Here is a 20,712-nt window from a genome sequence, read left to right as displayed (position 1 = left end):
TTATTTGCTTTTTTCATTTTAAATTTGCTTTAACCCTAACCCTAACCCTCACCCTAACCCTAGGGTTAGAGTTAGGGTTAGGGTTAGGGTTAGAGTTAGGGTTAGGGTTAATTGTTTCAGAATCGTTTGTTTATGTAGTCGGCGCTTAATGTATATCGGCTGAATGGACGTCAGTGATTGGTTGAAATTACAGAAATACGACAACTTTAACATGGAATAATTTATGGATTTCTTTTTTTTTTAAGAAGACTAAGAGAAAAAGATGTTTTATATGACACATTCTACCAGTGTTCCAAGTTTCAAAGTGTTTCGTTAATGAAAAATGTGGCCCCCGTTTTAAAAAAGATCCGAATTTACCTTATCATTGCGGTCATAGTCATTCAGCATGACTACAGTGTCAGATTGATGATCATAAAGCAAGCGCCAGAAATCAGCTAAAGTCTTTGGTAAAGGCATTTGTGTTACAATGTATGCGATCTGTCTGGTGTAACCCTGTATGTGGAGAAACCGAAAGAGAGAGAGAATTAATAAACATTGATAGCAAAATACCAACTTATATGATGTTTTAATCTATTAAAACTATGCTGTTAGTGTTGAAAAACAAATCATTATGTAAATGACTAATTATGGTTTAAAAAGGACAAGGGACTACTCTGAAATATAATTAAATAAGAAATGACATAAGTATTGACGACAATAGGTTGGTGAAATAAGTTGAATTCAGAATACATCTAAATAGTAGAAAATATTAAATTAACAATTAATTATAACATCAATATTTTGTTTGGATGGTTACTAAGAAATCATTACAAATATTTCTTTCTTTTCTGGTCCTGGTGTTTTATGGTATACTTTAGAGGAAGGCACAAGATATGCGTGTACTGATACATGTTCTATCATTGATTGCCAGAGTGACAGTCGATCCTATTAATTAAGAGGAAATCATTGCTCTACTAACTTGAACCCCTTTATCAAAATTATTCTTACTAGCTTTAGACCAGATAATTATGCTATACATAAGGTGAAGCTGAAAATACAAATACAAATATTACATTTGTGTTTCATATACTCATGTTGAACATTTTAGTCAGACAAAAAGATTTGATTGTCGACAATAAAACAAAAGTGTTAGTAAATGCATTGTGGTTGGATTTGTTTAGGAACAGATCAGCCTTAATCAAGTAGACTTAAGATCAAAGGCATTCCAGCTGTGACCATTCCATCTGTTTTGTATATCAGGAATTGCATTATCAAATGTATTCTTCTTAAGATAGTAGGATGTGACTTGAGAGGGATTTGACTTATTTTTTGCAAGTCAAGAGATCGTGTGGACACTTCTTTATCAGTTCATGGTTGTGTTGTTGACAGTAGTGGCAGCAGAGGTGTTTATGCTAGTGATGGTGCTGACTATAGCAGTAGTGTTTGTGATATTGTAGCTGATGTTGATATTAATAGTGTAGTGACGTCATTTGGCGCCAAAATACAGTCGCCATTACTGCGTTTTCATCCACGCATGCGCAGGGACTAGTTCCGGAAGGAACACAGGAAGAGTCCCATGCGCATGCGTAGTTCGACTCTCTCAACATTTTCCCGCGTTTTATCTTTCTCTTGCGACGACAACTTCGTGGGCGAAGGACGTGTTTTGTATCACTCTCTTCGAGTCGCAATTAACTCGTGACGGGAACAGCGGACAAGTGATCGAACAACCAACAGCCGAATAACCATGCTGTATGAATATACCGACAATGACGTCACTACAATAGCAATGATATTGTTGTTTTTTTTTAGGTGATAGTGTTAGCAGCAGTAGTACTTTTGATGAAAATGCTACAATGTTGCTGTTGAAGATATTGTTAATGATAAAAAAGATCAATTGGAAGAAACAGAAAGCTTATATGCCACATCATACACAAGCTTATCTGGGCAGATACAGGCTACAGGGAAATTTTTAGACCCACTACAGACAACCTCTGTGGTATGATAAAATGCACCTAGTCCATACTGTTAAGTGGTTGATAATAGGAAGGGTACCTAGTTGTAAAAATCATGCTAAAAAACAACAGAGTAAATAGCTGGTATATGTTAGTTACTAGGTGATACAACATAAGAGGAGATGCCTTGAGAACCATCCAACCCATGAAAGCAAATGAAAAAAAAACAGGTCATAAAATGAATGATGATGTTGTTGGTGATGGTGGTTTTGATAGTGGAGTTGCTTATGGTAATGATATTTGTGGTGTATTGCTGTTGTTGGTGATGCATAGATACATTGAATCAACATTCCTAACTGTCATGAAGTAAACTTATCAAAGATTAAAGAAGACAAAAGATGATTATCAATACAACAAACACATTTGTGACCAATTCCATTTGGCTGTCTATAAGATTAAGTACATTTATAGTAAATGTTGATACTAAAATATTGCCTCTGGAAACTGTCCCAGGCAAGACATTAAACTGCATCTGGTGGTGAATGGGTTCCTGCTTTAAGGAATATGGAGTTAACCCTTAATCAGCAGGTTCACTCTGGCTTACAGTGGTAGTACCTCACAAATTTTGCAGTTATAGATTAACAACGCAGAAAATCATATGATTAAGGTGCACTGGATTAGGGGGTTACTGGACTCTAGACATGTGTCACACAGGCACTGATGTATAGACATTTTCTAATGTTACATGAACCAGTCCACCAGTCTAAGGGTTTAAAATAAGCCCTGTGCATCAAGCATAAGCTTGGAAAAGCAGGAGACTAGCAGAGTAAACTGCAAATAAACTGGTAGAAAATAGATGGAAATTATTGCTATATCTTTTCCAAGAAAATTTATGAATTTTCAATACGGAGATCCCTGATTGTTGACATCAGTCGGTAAGGCATGTAGGAAAAGAGAGAGGGATCAGAGGCTGTGCAGTTTCAGATATTCTTTAAAGAATATTCATTTTCATTGAAGCATACTTATATATATTAATTGTGATACTCCGGAGCAGTGGAAAACTGCCAGTGCCATTCCTCTGTTCAAAAAGGGTGACCGCACGTTGCCTGTCAACTATCATCCAGTCAGTCTTACTAGCTGCATTGCCAAACTGATGGAATCCTGCATCAGAGGAACACTCTGGAACTTCTGGAATTCTCACAGCCTTATCTGGCCCCTCGCAATTTGGGTTTATCCTTAATTCCAGCTGCTGTGATCAACTTATTGAGTTTCTTGAAGACATTACCTGGGTCACTGATGGGAGCTCATGGGTGGATGTTGTTTACCTTGACTTTGCAAAAGCTTTTAATTCTGTGCCACACAAAAGACTCTCCAATGGGTGTGAAAGATGATCTTTTTAACTGGCTAGAGTCCTTTATTCTCAGCCAAAAAGAGGTAGTCATGGTTCTAGGACAGCATGAGATGGGCATTACTGTCAGCAGCGATTTGTGCAGGACAACGCACATTTCTAAAATTGTCAAGAAGGCCGAGGGTGTCTTGGCATCATTCAGCAAGACCTTTGTCAGCCATTTTCCAGATATGTATTTAAGGCTGTATATGGCTATGATGTGGCCACACTTGGAATTTGTATGACCAGTCTGAAACTCCTATCTTGCTCAGGACACTGGCCTCCTGGAAACTGTTCAGAGATGTGCAACCAAGCGAAAACCCCCCATCAGGCATCTACCATACTCTGAACGCCTTGCTTCCCTGGGCAGAGATACATTGAAGCTCCATCTGGCAACTGACTTCGTAAACACCCACAAAATTATTAACCATCATGCCTTGAGCACTTTTATGAGCACCTTTTTGAGCTCTATCTGTCTAACACACCTGGGCATGCCTGCAAAGTCAGAAAACAGCACAGCTCCCATGACTTTCAGAAACATTTTTTTCACACTCAGAGTTGCTGAAGCATGAAACAAACTACCTGCATCAATTGTTAGTTGCCAAAACATTGTGTCTTTTAAAACCGCCATGCTTCTTGATATTCACTAACACAACACCTGATATCACCCCCTCTATATGCATGCACACATATATATCATGACTCATACACTGTTCTTTCCTGGCTTTTGTACATAATTCTATGAACTGTACATGCACCTTTGATGAGTTGTAATGCACCTGAGCAATATACATAATAATTTCATTATTATTATATATTGTGTGACTTTCAACTTCACTCTATGCTTCTCATTCTAGAAGAATGCTCACTAATGGTTTTGTGGATCCCACCAACATTTATCACACTTTCAAATATAGTAAGCCAATGAAGGCAGGCGGGGGGTCACTCGACTTGCTAGAAACAATAGCCAAAATATCTCTCAAATCACAATCTATTGTCCTTAAAGAAAAAAAGACACACATCCTACATATATTTTGTCTAAAAGAAAGACAAAATGGCTGGAACATCTTTAATAGTAAGTTTGCTGGATCAGGGTTGTCCTGAAAGTTAAACAAGAACACTTTCAAATATACAAATTTTAGTGAGCTTTTTGGCCTTTATGATACAAGCAGTACTTATCAGTGTTCAATATATTTTGTGTAAACATCTTTAACTGCATTACTTCATACAGAATATTTACATCATCATGAGACAATCTTGAAGCTATTCATCTTTTATACATTACAGGTTTAATTCAAAATGAGTAGACCTGAGACAAGACATACCCCACAAAAAATGATAGAACAAAGCTTAGGTTGTAACTTACAGGTAGAAAAACTGCATTAATATAGTCATTGCAATCATCTGCCATTGTGTAAAGATATGGCCGACATCGGTTTGCTGTTGAAGTATAAATAACAATGTTTAACTTTCTGATACAAATCACAGAGTATTTTAGTGAAAAATAGAAGTTCTGTAGAGATATAGAACAAAAAGTAAACAATAATATCATCACAACTTTTCCTTTTGTCCTTTCGGGTCAATAAAATAAGTATCAGTTGAGCACTGGGGTCAATGTAATCAACTTACCCCTCCCTTGAAATTGTGCCAAAATTTGAAACCAATAATTATAATGGTACTAATTACTAAAACCATATATTTTGTGATGGTGAGATGTAGTCAAATGACTCTTGCATGTAATGTAGTTATTTTATCTTGTCTGGAAGAAATGAAAGGCTAATTTGACATAAACATGATTTGAAATCAAAATGTAAAGACAAACAACTAAATACCACAGAGCCTTTTACCCACCCCTCTACCATTTCTTACAATCCTATCTCCAACAAAATAGTATATATCAACAATAATAATTTGGAACAAGACACAGACTTTGGGAAGAACTGCACTTAACCCTACAAAATATTTATTTTATCCAACCTGGAGAGATAAACAGAACCCAAAAGGATTTGAACTTGTAATGAAGGGAGAATTTTGTAAGGCATTTAGTCTGGTATTCAAATATTTCTGAATAATAATGATTTTTAAAATAGGTATAAAGCCACCAATTTGGAGAGAGAATACCATTAATTACATCAACCAAGTACTTGATTAGCACTGGTGAGATTTGAATACAGAATGCAAAGTGAAATAAGTACAGAATATATTTTGCCTAGCGTTCTCCTGGTTGGTCTATAATACCCTCTCATCGCCAGTATTATCATCATTTAGAACCTAGATTGACAAAATCATTTAGGTGTCAAAGTCTATTTGACATACTTTGGGTATTTTTTTCTAGTTCTCTATGTTCTGTGTTCAAAGCCTACTGAAGTCAACTTTACCTTCTATTCCTCTTAGGTCAATAAAATGATATACCAATATAGTAGTGGGTTCAATGCTATCAGCTAACTCCCTTTCCTCCAAATTACTGTACCTGTGCTTGAATTAGAAACAATGGTGATTATTTAGGAAAAAATGCCCTGTGACATTTGCCTCAGCTGAGTTCAAATCTTGCTGAGGTCAACTTTGGTCTTTCATCCTTTAGGGGTTGATGGTATCAACTGACCCTCTCCTCCCAAAATAGCATTATAAGCGCAGCAAGCTAGTAGAATTATTAGAGCATCAGATAAAATGCTTTGTGATATTTGTTCCAGCTCTCTACATTCTGAGTTCAAATCCCACCAAGGTCAACTTTACCTTTTATCCTTTCAAGGTCAATTAAATAAAGTACCAGCTAAGGGCTGAAGTCAAAGGTAGTGACTAACCCCCACCTCTCAACTACGGCAAGTGGATTTAGTACTCACAATAAGTATTCATTCAATAAGTTCAGAAAATGAGATATGACTACAGGAGAACAGTCTAAAAGTGACTAGAACAGATTAATAATCAGTAACTATTGATGGCCCTGAGAATAACAGAAGCAAATCAGTGAAATGACTATGACATTGAACTACAAGGTCATAGATATTCAATACCCCTGCAAGTATTTTAATTCTGTATTTATGAAGAAATTTCAATTCTTTGTGCTTCAACTTACTGAGCTGTCAAGGTTAGGAAGCAAATGTGTTTATAACAATCCTTTATAAGAAAGTCAACAGTTCATTATTGTATATCATTTTTTTTTTTCAGATTTGTTAACCTTTTTGTTACCAAATTTCTATTGAAATGCACTGGCCTTTGATTCATTTCAAAATAATAAGAAATTTGTAAAATAATTTTGTCATTATTGAAGTGATGTTTAGAACATAAATTAATATGATGTTTTGATAGATTTTAAAATTTAAATCACTTTAAAACAGAGAGTTTACATCACAAGGCCAAGATAAGTCTCAGGCGAGATGGTATCAAAAGAGTTAAGCTGAGTTACCAATTTTGGTGGTGATGTTCTTGTTGGCACAGCTTGACTCTCTGTACAGATAAAAAGAACATTATTATTTTCTTCAAAGGAAGGCAGTGAACTGGCAGAACCATTAACATGCTAGACAAAATTCTTAGTGGCCTTTCGTCCATCTTTACATTCTGAGTTCAAATTCCGCCAAGGTCAACTTTGCCTTTTGTCCTTTTGGGGGTCGATAAAATAAGTACCAGTTGAGTACTGGTATCAGTGTAATCAATTTACCTCCTCTCCTAAACTTGTAGGCCTTGTGCTAAAATTTGAAATCATTTTCTTCAAAAGGAAATAATTTCATAGCTCCCTGCTTCCCTTTGACTCTCCCTTCTTGGACACTTTGAAGTCTTGACTGAGTTTATTATTAAACACAGCCTAATGTAAACAGAATCTCACCTGGCAATATATTCTTAAACCTATTTTTAGAGAGATTTTCACTTTCAAGAGCTGCACGGTATTCATCTCGAGGAACTGGTTGACACAGTTGATATAATACCTGAAATTAGAGAAGAAACAGAATTTTGAAAGGATTTAAATATTTAAGAACCCCATCCTCACTCCACCCTAACCTCTTCTTGAAACATGCATCAATAGTACCTATTTACTGTTGAGGACTGAACCAGTGAAAACTGAGAAAATCTTCAGTATTCATTTCCAATTTACTAGAGAGACTGTTCTTTGTTCTCAAGCCGTCTATGACCTCTCATGTTAAAGTGCTCAATGTAGATCATATTTGCATTGTTATAGAAATGGCAAGTTGAGATTTCACTAGGTAAATAATCTACCAGTTTTATATAAAAACATGAAGCTGTATTTCAAACACCAGATTCATATAGCCAAAAAACAAGAAAAGTTACTTATATTAACTTCCACTCATCTTTGCAAATTCCAGATTATTTTAGAAATTAAGTTGAAACACATAAGCAGTATGTGCTAATTAGAAATATGATAATATGTTCCAGTAGCTTAGTATATGTCTCTTAAATTGGAACATAGTCATATTTTGAAATATGGTTATGAGAACATGAGATTTGACACAAGAAAATCTTATTTCATGATTTTTGTTTCAAAGTTATCCGGGTTCGAAATTAATCTAGATGCAAAGACAATGAACTTTGAAGATTAATCATGTTGCAAAATTAATTTTATTGCTTAGAAATATAGGCTTGAAAATTTTAAGCTTGAATTCTATCTTCAACTTATAATAGTACAGGTATGATGAGTGTGGGTGGATAATGAAACTTTCATTAAATACATTAAAATGTTTTTTTGACATTCATCACTAATAGAACAAACAAAACACCAAAAATAGCAAGTTTTCATGATAGCTTACTTTAAATTGATCCTCTATATTACTCAAAAATGAATCTTTATTTGGAAGACACCATTTCTGGTAGGTCTCATTAAACATTGATCTTGGAATGGTAGTTTCACCAGCCATAGTGGCTTCTAACAAAGCATCATACACAAATATGTACTGGTCCTGAAGAGAGAAAATGAAAAAAAGAGATAGAATAAAGTGTGTTGGTATTTACATAGCATGATCAAGATGTAGGAAGTTTTGTTTGATAGAGCTAAAAGCTGAAGTATAGAAGCTAAAACAAAGCTATGGCAAATACTATGGATTGACACAATTAATACAGTTTTAATAATATAGGCTTGGTTTCAACATTCATTTTATAGTTCATTCATTTAGGATATGGCTAGCATTCATAACATTTCTCTTTCTCTCTTTGGTTTTCTACATTCTTGAAGTAGAAAGCCCTCAAGTAACTCTAAACGCCACAAGCATAACAGCAGGGCTTTCTGCCTTGCACTACTAATTCCATTGCTTATGTGTTTGTGTCAATCATAAGGTACAGATCCACAATGGCTCTGTAGTCTTGAGGAGACATAAGAACTCACAAGTCCATGCTTGCTCCATGTCACTCCTCATCACCTCTGCATTTACCCCACGGTATTGTGCCACAAAGATGATAAGCAAGTTGTTCAATGCTACTGCCAATACCCCTGGCAGTAACCTTGATATTACACAGGTATGTATACAATGGTATGGGCCTATGTGCAGATATTTCAAGTATAATTTTTGCCTTATGTTTCACTTTAGGTCATGAAGTTCAGGTAGATAGGACCATAAACCATGACCTGGTCAATGAATTAGATGCCAGTCCAGATATCAGACAGTGGCTCCTTTATTTGATCTTTCAAGAGCATAGAGAAAACAATCTCGCTTAATGAAATTTAAAAGGAGGGATTAAAGAGGGCTGAAAGGCAAAGCTGACCTTGGCAGGATTGTTACTTAGAATGTAAAAAACCAGAACTAAATATTGCAAGGTATTTTACCCAATTAACATCTAAAAGTGTCCTACACCTCTCTTATAATTTTAACCAATATTGCGTCTTCATCATGCTTCAAGCTGTGAACCCCCAACTCTTCATTGATCCACATACTCTAAGATATACTTCTCTTTAATTCATGCATTAAATTGATCAGTTCAGTGTTGTTTTGTTGAGGACTGTATTTACTGAAGATCTAAGGTTCACAGTTCACCTACACAGTTCCAGAAACTTTGTGACAAGGTTAGTTCTTCTATTTTCTCCTGTAAAAACTGCATTTGGTTTTCATCTTCACAATTCACAGAGGCGATGACCAGACCTTTGGCATTATGTGGTGATTGAGAAGACCCATCAAGTCAAGCAAAATCGCAAACTTGGCAAATACCAGTGTCATGCAAATGGCATCCGTGCCAGTGGCACATGTAAGCACCCATTACACTCTCAGAGTGGTTGGCATTAGGAAGGGGATCCAGCCGTAGAAACCCATGCCAAATCAGACTGGAATCTGATGCAGCCTTCCAGCTTACCAGTTCTAGTCAAACCGTCCAACCCATGCCAGCATGGACAACGGATGTTAAATGATGATGATGATGATGACGATGATGAATTCAATGTGGTAGTATTGCTGAGAGTTCTGTAATTGCTTCTTGTGTTGAGGGCAATGCAATTACTCTGACCCTTCATGTAGCTGCAATGGGTGTTGCTTACTGTTGTTGTTTCTGTTGATCTCTCTGACACTTCATTGTTATCATTAATTTTGGCTGTGGGAAGAGTTTTTCAGTGTCCTGTTTAAGTCCTGCAAATGAGGATCAAGCAATTTTCTCTAGTATCACCCGAGTTGTATTTCATGGTATTCTAGGAACAGTAGTCTTGTAGTTTGTAGCTGATTTCCTCCTTTCAAACCTTCTTGATGAAAAATAATCTTTAAATGACTTTTACTGATATACGTGTAATAGCTGGGCTTTTTTTTTTTACCTCTCAGCACTCTTTACAGAATACAGATCTGGGATTTTTTTGTAATTCTGCAGTCATGAGAGCCTCTTTGTCCATTGTGATCACACCCAACCACATATCACTGAGAGTAAGCACTGACCACATTCCATACTCCATCAAAAAAGTGACCAGAAACCAAGAGTTGACATTATCACCAATATCTTGATTAGTGACACCTGTGTTTCTCCATCCCACATACTGTAAGACAAACTAATAGCCAGGTGTGTTTCTAACTATTTGAACTTGTGCTTCTTTTGCTTCCTATAAATGACATTTCTTTCACCATGTCAACAAAGATTATCTCCAGTCGCTCCCTAGAGGACACAATGAAATCCTTCATAGTTTTACAAACTCCAGCTATTTTAGTCTTTTTTTTTTTTTTGCCTTTCCATGTAATTTGTTGCTATAGAGAAATACTCTGCTTAATAACAAAATACCTCCATGCTGTAGTTTTTCCTTCAAAACGTTTCTTTTATTTAGTAGAATGTTTACAAACGATGCATTTGACCCAGATTCAAGTCACCTCCACTTGCAGTTGTATGCATGAATGTCACTACCAATATTTTTATCATTATTGTCATTATTGTCACAAAGATTGTTATTATTTTTTTAAATGTTAGCATTTTGTTTAACAATAATTTTGTTTTCTTATTCTTTATTCTTTAAATTTTTTCTTCAAAACATGTGTATTCAAACATTCATTTTTCTGTGCATGTATAAATGTGATAGCAAAAAAGTTGTAAACAAAAGCCTCACTGTATTCTGCAATAATGCCACACTATGAAACAGATATTAATCCTTTTTTTTTTTTTTTTCTTAAATGGGACAAAATGTAATCCATAAATATGACCTCAAATAAAAGACATTTTGCAAGAGCTAGCAACACTAACAAATACTTACAATATTCTGAATCATATTAACTCTGTTTGTCCTCATCAATTGAACACATCCGAGAACATCTACAATGCCTTCACTCTTCGCTTGCTCCATACAGTAGTCCAAGGCAACAAAGCATCCAGTACGTCCGGAGCCAGCACTAAAACAATAACAACAATTATAAAAATACCTAGCAAATGTAAACTTAATCCATCATCTCATTTCTCTTGCTGTTATTATTATTATTGGTCAAGATTCTGACTTCAACAGATCAGGACTGGCACATTCTGTTTGGTTTCAAGCAGAAGTGTGCAGCTTTACAGCAACACTTTTCCCAGCTCTTCAGTGAAAGCAGTAAACCACACAGTGACCTTTGATGCCTGTCACAAATCTCACCAGAGTCCTTGCAGAAAGTTTTTAACAGAAGCTTAGCAATGAGATACAGTGAGTAATTGTGAAAGGAGCATATCACTGAGTTTGGTTGGTCTGCCCTATGAGCTTTATGTAAACATGACTGTTATTAATTATAGTATCCTATCATTAATTCCTTTCTACAATAGTAAATATTAGATAAAAATATAGATATCTTATTTTATATTGAGTATGAAAATGCAGCATAGTGTCAAATGACGTTGATAGATGGATACTGTCTTTACCTAATATTAGACAACACATCTTAATTGTTGGACAGCGGTGATTAACAGATTAGACAGCAAGCAGAAATAAAGTTTGAATAAAAGTCTTCTATGAACTGGTTTATGACAAATTTTATTCAAACTTGATTCTAAATAGATGCCAAAATGCTTGAGGAGACCCTTCTAGATGACCCAACCGAGGAAGATTATATTTACTGGAAACAGATGCTACACATCTACATTGCATAAGCAAAAGTTCCAGATGAATTTAAACTGGAGATACTCTTAGTCCTCTGCAGAGCAAGGACCTACCTATCGCCAAAGAATCTGAAACCTTCGCAAAAGCAATAGAACGCCTGGACTCAAAGTTCATAAAGAAAGGTTCAAACATAATGATGCACCATAAGCTACGAACTCGAAAACAAAAAGAAAACAAGTCTATAGAAGAATTTATGGCAAGCCAAGAAGTGTAAAATTCAAGCTCTAACGGCAGATCATTACTGAGAAATTCTAATTGGTGATGCCTTTGTGGCTGGGCTTCAATCACCATCAATCAGACAAAGACTTCTCGAATCATCAGACAACAGCTTAGAAACACTCAATAAGCTTGCTCAAACCATGGAGGTGGCCATTGAAGACACTTGCAACTTATCACAAGGTTCAGTTGGTATCGATCAACTACCCCATTTTACAGCTGCTAAATCAGCATGCTTTTGGTGTGGTGGAGACATCCATGAAAAAAAAAAAAAAAAAATCAATGCCTGGCGAGAAACTCCACTTGCAGAAGGTGTCAGGAGAAAGGCCACTGGGAGAAAGTCTGCCTCTCAAAAAAGCCACCAAGAAACAAAACTTCCCTAAAACAGCAGCTATCACAGAGCCCAAGAGCAACTCAGAGGAAAACAGTGATGGGACCTTATCATCCATCATTTTAGCAGTAACAAATGGTACAGGACAGCTGGTACCCATTAAAATTAAGGACAACAATACACAAGCCCTTCTTGACATGGGTTCTGACGAGGACATTTATAGAAGCAAATCTTCTTGCAGTTTGGGAATTACAATATGATCATACCTGCGCAGAAAAAGTTAGCTTGGCCAACAACACAGCACTGGAAATTAAAGGCAAATTCAGTAGCAAACAACAACTGGGAAATAACGCATATAACACTAATTTCCTTGTGGCCGGCCACCTTGTAGCTCTGGTCATCATCAGAATCGATATCCTCAGTCAACACTCAGCAGTTACAATTGTCTTCAAGGGCACATTCAAACCTGTGTCATTCTGCATGTCCATGTCAAGCCTAAAATGCACCACATATGAACTACTTACTGACATTAAGACCTCTAAGCTCAAACCAATTACAACAATTTCAAGACGCAATCCTAGAGACACAGATTTTATTAAGCACGAAATAGACAGGTTACTTTCAGAGGACATAATTCAGAAAAGCTGTAGCCCCTGGTGAGTTCAATGCTTCGTGACATCTAATGGAAGGAAGAAAAGACTGGTGATCGACTACTCGAACACTATACATATCTACACACAATTGGATGCCTACCCTACCCCCAGATCAATGATCTTCTAAATGAAGTAGCAGCAAACAAGATTTTCAGCAACACAGATATGGCAGCTGCATTTCACCCGGTGGAACTCTTAGCCATAGACTATAAACTGACAGTGTTCAAAGCAGGGGAAGACTGTACAAATTTAAATGTCTCCCATCTGGTTGTATCAATGCCACAGCAATTTTCCAGTGTATCATGGATGAATTCATAAAAAGAAACAATCTTCAAAAAACCTTTGCTTATCTAGATGACATCATCATAGTTGGCAAAGATCATCATGAAATGACGATAACCTCAGGAAATTTATCCAGGCAGCCGAAACATCTGGAATGACCATCAAGAGTCAATTCTCTCAGAAGCAAATCAGCTTCCTTGAACATATTATTGGAAATTCAACCAAAAAACATGACCCTAAAAGGTATCAAGCTCTACAAGATATGCCAGAACCAAGAACATTGAGAGAACTAAATCAAATAATAGGCGTTTTTGCATATTATGCAAAGTGGATACCTAAGTGCTCCATACTCACAATTCCATTTACAAGAGCCAGAGAGAATATCAACAAAGCAAGACTGCCAGAGAAGCAAAAACAGCAATCACATCTCTAAAGACTGCATTGGTAAATGCCATACTTGCCATTCCACAACCTGGAATACCACTTACCAACGAAACAGATGCTTCCGACCTAGCCTTGGGAGGGACGCTATCACAACAAGGAAGGCCAGTGGCCTTCTATTCAAGGTCTCTTTCAAAAACAGAAAAGCACCAATCCACTGTTGAGAGAGAAGCATGGGAAAGCATAGAATGTTACTGCAAATGGTGCCACCTAATACATTTCCCCATACTGCAACATCGTCACCGACCAATGCTCGGTGGTGATGATCTTCAATAACTAAGGGACATCAAAAATCAAAAATGAAAAACTTATACGCTGGCACTTGGACGTTTCAGACATAAATTATACAATCTCTTATAGAGCAGGAACTCAAAACAGCAGACATACTATCAAGATGCGCAACAACAAGAAACACTACAATACTAATAACCCTTCACCAACAACTGTGCCACCCAGGGGTGACCTGCCTACTTCACTACTGTAAAGTATGAAACCTGTCGTTCTCCCTCAACAAAATCCACAAAATGACACTCGCTTTACATGCAACAAACTCAAACCCCACTTCCACAAACCAGTTATGGGCCAATTAATATAGGCATCAAGACCTTGAGAGCACCTGTCCATCGACTTTGTTGGTCCCCTGCCATCAACCACACAATACTGCTACTTATTGGTAATAGTTGATGGGTACTCAAGGTACCTATTCGCATACCCATGCAAAGACATGAGTACCAAAACAGTAATTTCCCAACCTAATTTCATTGTTTGGATCACCAAGTTGTATCCACTCTGACACAGGAACCCAATTTGATAATAAGAAGCTCCTGGACTTCCTTCACAGTAACGGGACAATAAAAACTAGAACATCTCTCTATGGACCTCAAGGCAATGGCCAATGTGAAAGGACCAACAGTACCCTCATGAAGACCATAAATCTAGCACTTAGTCACTACAACTAGATAAAGGACAATGGTTGACAGTCCTTCCCATGGTACTATCAGCCATGAAAGGACTCCTCAGTACAGTTGCCAACACAACCCCACATGAGCAAATGTTTAAATTTTCATAATCATCAACAGTGGGGAAACAATCTTCCTGAGTTCCTCCAGAATATTGGAAGCACAATACTGCATCGTCAACATCTCAGAAATAAGGAGGATCCACTTGCTGAAAATGCGAAATTGTTGGAGATGATTCCTTCCAACTTTGCACACGTACAATTTGGAAACAGACAAATAGATACGGTGTTGACACACAATCTCACATGAGCAGATTAGCAAAAATTGTGAAGAGTACCTGAATGAGAATAATACGGTTAACAAAATGCCAACTATTCAAGGACGAAAAGAGACGAGAAAAATGAGATCAGGATGAATTATCAAGACCCCTTTTTATCTAAAGGACTCTATGTTTTGAATGTATCATGACAAACTTTCCACTCAGCAGGGAAAACTGTTATGAATTTTAATATCCCATCATTAATTTCTTTCTACAATAGTAAATAATGGATAAGAACACAGATATCTTATTTTGTATTGAGTATGAAAATGTGGCATAGTGTCAAATGACGTTGATAGATGGATACTGTCTTTACCTGATATAAAACAATGTGTCTTAATCATTGGACAGCTGTGATTAACGGATTAGACAGCAAGCAGAAATAAAGTTTGAATAAAAGCCTTCTTTGAACTGGTTTATAACAATGACAGAAAGTTCAGTGAAGTTTTCACTCATATCTACTGCAACCGAAAGCAGAACAGGAAGATTCCAAGTTCTGTGAGTTAGGGAATAGCAGTACTGTTGAGAGAGAAGATACAAAAAGTGGGGAAATCTTTAATAATTTCAGACGCATAACTCTACTGAATGCAAAGTTCAAGGTTTTCACCAAGACACTCATCAACAGGTTGGCACTTGCCATCAAAAACATACAAACCCATATGATTCCTGGTAAATCTGTCCATGACAATTTCCACCTGATGATATATATTGCAGATAAGAGGGGTGGATAACAACCCTGGCTTTGGTGAGGTCTGATGAATTTGGATCATGCAAAAGCTTTCAATGAAGTTGACCTCACTACTTAACAGTCATCCACAAGGGTATTGGTGCCATGTACAGTGGAACCTGCTCAGTGGTCACAAGCTTAATCTATCAAGGGTGTCCCTCTCTGCATTTCTGTACATTGTGGTTGGCCTTCTGGTATCCAGTCAATTCAGTCACTTAAGCACTCTTACTGGTTTCACCCAGTAAGCCATGGCCAATGCTGGAGCAGTCATAAGTATCAGCAGTAAAAACAGCAATGACCACAACAAAGGGTATAGATTTCTCCACCAAAATATTAACTCTTTTCCTTTTTCAGAAGAGGACTAAATAAGCAAAGTAAACAAGATGATTAAATTTTTTTTTTTTAATGAAGATTGAGTGAGCAAAGTAAATAAGATACTCACCTACAGTGGACCAAGATTGGATCCAAACTATTTGGGTTATAAAGTTTAACTTTACGTTTGAATATTAATAAAGAGGTCGGATGCATTGGTGCTCCATGATCTGACCAGGTGATGAAGTGAAAGTGTTTAACAATCCTTGTATTTTCATTCTGTAGAATTAGAGAAAACAGAATAGAATTTATTAAGGACAGCGGATGGCTGAATTAACTGATAACTGGTAGATGATTAGATACATAGACTGGTGGATAGATAGACAGGTGGGTGGGTGGGTACTGAGGAAAACAGACAGATAGAGGCATTGATGAATTTAATGAGGTAACATTGTATCAAATCACGTTATTACTCTAACAACATCAATTCAAGGTGATTATTGCCATAGTTTGACAAGAGAGCCATATTAAGTGCAAGCATGCAAATAAACAATTTTTAAGAGAATCACAAAGACTAATAGATAGTGAAGTTAAAACTTACAGTAAATATCATATAGATTCAAATATTCATTGAAAACATTTTCTTTTAAATAATTCTAGTTGGTTTATTACATAATTTATCAAATTGTTGATTTATTACAGAATCAAACCACTGATTTGATTCTTTTTTAATTATCATGAAAACATTGCCGATGAGTCAAAAACATAATGGATACGAAGAGGGGTTAACACACTAGGCTACTTACTCTGTTAAGTTTAAATGTTCTAATAATATAATCTGTGAAATGTGCATTATCAATATTTTCCACAACTATCTCGCCATACTTTTCAACACCGGAATCTGGCCAATATTTTTCACATTTCTTCTTACTTGCTTCAACAGTATCTGTAAGCATGACTATTTTGCAAATATTTTTCTGCCATACCATTCTCCAGAAATCTTTCAACATGGGTTTGTTAGGTCCTGACGAAAAAAAAAAAAAAAAGTGAAGCACATATAAAAAATAAAAACAATTGTTTCTTTATATGGTGGGAAAAGTTCAAAATAACTTGCAATTACCTGGATAAGCGAAAAGAAAGACAAAACAGGAAATAAAAATATTAGCATCAACCACTTCTTCCACTTCCTTCTCTTCCTACTCACAACCTACCTCAAATCACTCATCGTCATCAATATCTCTGTCTGTCTGTCTGTCTCATTCTCCCCCTCCCCCACTATCATCATTATTATTCTACCACTCTTCACTACCATTCACCATTGGTGATCCTACAACTCCTTATCCATCATTCACTACATCCACCACTGAACCTTGTCCAATCTCCATAGTTTCCACCTCCTTTTGCTACCTCCTCTACTTCTCATCCATTCAACATTTGTTCTTCATTCATTATATTCACCTCTTCTCCCATTCCCTCACTCCCCTATATTCCTTACATATAACACTCACTCCCCTATATTCCTTGCAACCTCTAACTTCCCACACTCCCAGTTCTTCTGCCACCACTCATTTCTACTCACCTCATAACTTCAAGGATCCACAGAGACACCACATCACCACTATTTTATCTTTTCCCCGTTCCATCCCAGTCACCATTCCTTCTCTTCTAAAACATGAGTAGCTATGTAGTCTCTTACAACAAGAAACCTGTTCTGCTCTGACTCCTTATATCATGCTTTAACCTCTCATCTCATGCATAAACCTGCCTCTCTCTCTCAGGATTCAGAGTCTTGCAAGCTGCATGGCAACTTAATTAGCACTAGTAGTACACAAAACAACAACATCCAATACATGCTGCAAAGAGGTTGGCATTAAAAAGAGCATTCCACTACAGAAACCATGCCAAAATAGACAGAGGAGCACATGTAGTTCTAGGGCCCATTCGATCCTGTCAAACTGCCTAGCCCAGCTAGTATGGAACATGGATGCTAAATAATGCTGATGATGTTGCTCATGTTGTTGTTGTTGTTTTTCAGCATGTTTCTGTTCATTTATTTCAAGTTTCTTGAGTTTCCTTTCTCACATGCAAGCAAAACAGTTTCATCACTCATCACAAACAGACTTGGTTAGCAGTACTTCTGTGCCTCCGTAGAGTGGGTCTTGAACAAGCAGTGCCTCCATTCCATCCTGGTAACATTGCCAGGTCAGTGTTGTCAAGAAATTACCCATAGTCCTTAGGATAAAATTTTTCCAGAATAGACCAGCTAGCTGAGAGTTTATAGCTCATTATAGCTGAGAGTTTCCTCAAGAATATCTTCACTTCTACCTATCACTAGTCCTCTATCAAACACTAACAAGGAAGTTCCATCAACCACATTGGCTAACTGGCTAAGAGCAGTGAGTGCCTGACAATATTCTAGATGTCATGTACTTAGTCTCCCCCACCTCTTATTTTTATTCATTTATTTATTTATTTTTTTTGTGTGTTTTTTGTATGCTTGACCCAGTACTGCATTTCTGGCAAAGAGACAAGCAGTGGGGAAAACACATCTGATTAAAAAGTGAGCACACCTGCTCACTGTCCATTTACAAAGATAATTTACACATCTTTGTAAATACCACATCTTCAGTGCATGTCTGTGCATCACCAACCAAGACATACTGAGCACTCTACACAGAAAGTGTTGAAAGTAAATGAACAGCCTGACCAATGGAATACAACCTTTCCATAAGAAGTGAAAACAGCAGACACTTTTATTTCATTAGACAAAAACTAGGGCAAGGAATAAAGGTCAGCAAAGTAATAATAACAAAGGTAATGTACATATTTGCCACCTCTGTAAAACTTTTCAAGAATAGCTATGGAATTAGATTTTTCAGTCTTATTTTGTTAATATATTTAGCAAAGATTAAATTAATGAAATCTGAAGTCATTCACTGACACCATATTTTAGAAGTGATGAGTTAATCTCCAGAATTGGGTTTTAGTATGTAGTGACGCCTTAAATAGCAGACAACATTTCCGGAAAGCTTATCCACGCATGCGCAGGGACTGGTTCCGGAGGGAATACAGGAAGAGTCTCGTGCGCATGCGTGGTCATTCGACACCCAAGCTTCGCGCGGTTTTTCATTCTCTTTCTCGGCCGGCTGGCGATGAGCCTGGACGTCATCAAGCAGCCTCTCTCCAACATTCCAACTCTGGAGACAGCTCTCTCCAACATTCCAACTCTGGAGCTAGACAAATAACCACTCAACATCATTGACGGCGTCTCAGCAACCAAAGGGCGAAGTGCTGCCTATTTCCTCTGTAAATAAATATTGTTGTGTTCATAGTTCAGAATCTGCGTTCCGTTGTTTCTTCAAGAAATTTAATGTACGGAAGCGGGTATACACCTAATGGTGTATAACCACTTTCCTACAAGTATGTTAGACATTAGAAGATATCATACAAGAGTTCAAAGAGACTAATGATTCTATCTGCAAAACGGTTCATAAAACTGGTAAAATATGATAAGCTGTGAAGAAAGGTAGGGATTTCTTTTTTCAACGTTACAAGCTGAATGACTGATATGAAGGAAAATGATGGGGAAGAAGTGGCTTGGATAAAAATGTTATAGATATAACAATGCTCTAAGAGGCAACATCAAAAGCTTTTTTCCTCAATAAAAGTATCAGTATGAATAAAGACTCTTACCTTGCGAAGCTACATATGCTTTTTCTCTTTTATAACCCTAAAATATGAAAAAGAAGAAAGATTAAATTTTCCAAATAATCTTCAAAATACAATAGACCAAAAGTAATCTCTATTGAGATACAATGGCTGTGAGGGTTTGGTACTGGACTAATGACCTTGAACAAATAGTCAACTAGGTAATAAATACATGAGGATTATCTGAAGTGGAAACAACAACAATATAGTCAAAGACTTACATCAAGATATGAAGCATTAACATAATCAGAATAGGGATCTCCTGGGACCAAGTCTAGGTGAACTCGTGAATGGTCATCTGTTACAATAGATAAATATATTCAGGTAAGTTTGTATTCATACATGCAAAACAATGATTATTTCATATAATGCAATACAAAAAGTACTTTCAAAAGACTCTTTCTCTAAAGAATGTACATGAATGTGTGTGTGTGAGAGAGAGAGAGAGAGAAAGAGAAAGAGAGAGAGAGAGAGAGAAAGAGAGAGAGAGAGAGAGAAAGAGAGAGAGAGAGATATGACAATATATCAGCATATATTGTGTGGAAGCAGGGACTACAATCGAAGGGCCTTAGAGTCAACCTGGCTAAAACCAAAGTCCTAATAAGTAGGAAGGTAGACAAAACACAAACCCCTTCAGGTAGATGGCCCTGCTCGATCTGTAGAAAAGGTGTAGGTAGAAACTCTATAAGATGTACCCAGTGTAAGCTATGGGCACATAAGAGGTGCAGCAATATCAAAGGAAGGCTAACTAGGAAGATAGTTTTTGTATGTGGCAGATGCTCAGGAGCAATAAACACTGAAAATGTGCAGAGAACAACTTCTGTCTCAATCCAGGGAGAAAAACTAGAAGTAGTTGATAGCTTCCGTTACCTAGGTGAGCAAGTCAGTAGTGGGGGAGGGTGCGCTGAAAGTGTAGCTGCTA

The 20,712-nt window shown here is 36.9% G+C and overlaps 1 protein-coding gene across 2 annotated transcripts in view; it reads right to left on the bottom strand.

Annotated features, from left to right (window-relative positions):
- The window catches only part of LOC106883169 (receptor-type tyrosine-protein phosphatase T), a 201,176-nt gene that overhangs the window by 14,958 nt on the left and 165,506 nt on the right, over positions 1–20,712 (bottom strand). For both annotated transcript variants that reach the window (XM_052970235.1, XM_052970236.1), the window contains exons 15-23: positions 20,012–20,088; positions 19,776–19,812; positions 16,889–17,106; positions 16,213–16,361; positions 10,973–11,108; positions 8,076–8,225; positions 7,139–7,238; positions 4,685–4,758; positions 358–492 (exon numbers count right to left, since the gene is read on the bottom strand). In XM_052970235.1, coding sequence (XP_052826195.1) covers positions 358–492; positions 4,685–4,758; positions 7,139–7,238; positions 8,076–8,225; positions 10,973–11,108; positions 16,213–16,361; positions 16,889–17,106; positions 19,776–19,812; positions 20,012–20,088 — 1,076 coding nt within the window. The remainder of the gene's footprint in view (positions 1–357; positions 493–4,684; positions 4,759–7,138; positions 7,239–8,075; positions 8,226–10,972; positions 11,109–16,212; positions 16,362–16,888; positions 17,107–19,775; positions 19,813–20,011; positions 20,089–20,712) is intronic.

The sequence above is a fragment of the Octopus bimaculoides genome, chromosome 8, assembly GCF_001194135.2.
Source record: "Octopus bimaculoides isolate UCB-OBI-ISO-001 chromosome 8, ASM119413v2, whole genome shotgun sequence".
In the NCBI taxonomy this organism is placed as follows: domain Eukaryota; kingdom Metazoa; phylum Mollusca; class Cephalopoda; order Octopoda; family Octopodidae; genus Octopus; species Octopus bimaculoides.
Note: the sequence above shows the minus strand (reverse complement) of the source record. Positions and strands in the feature narration are given on the sequence as shown.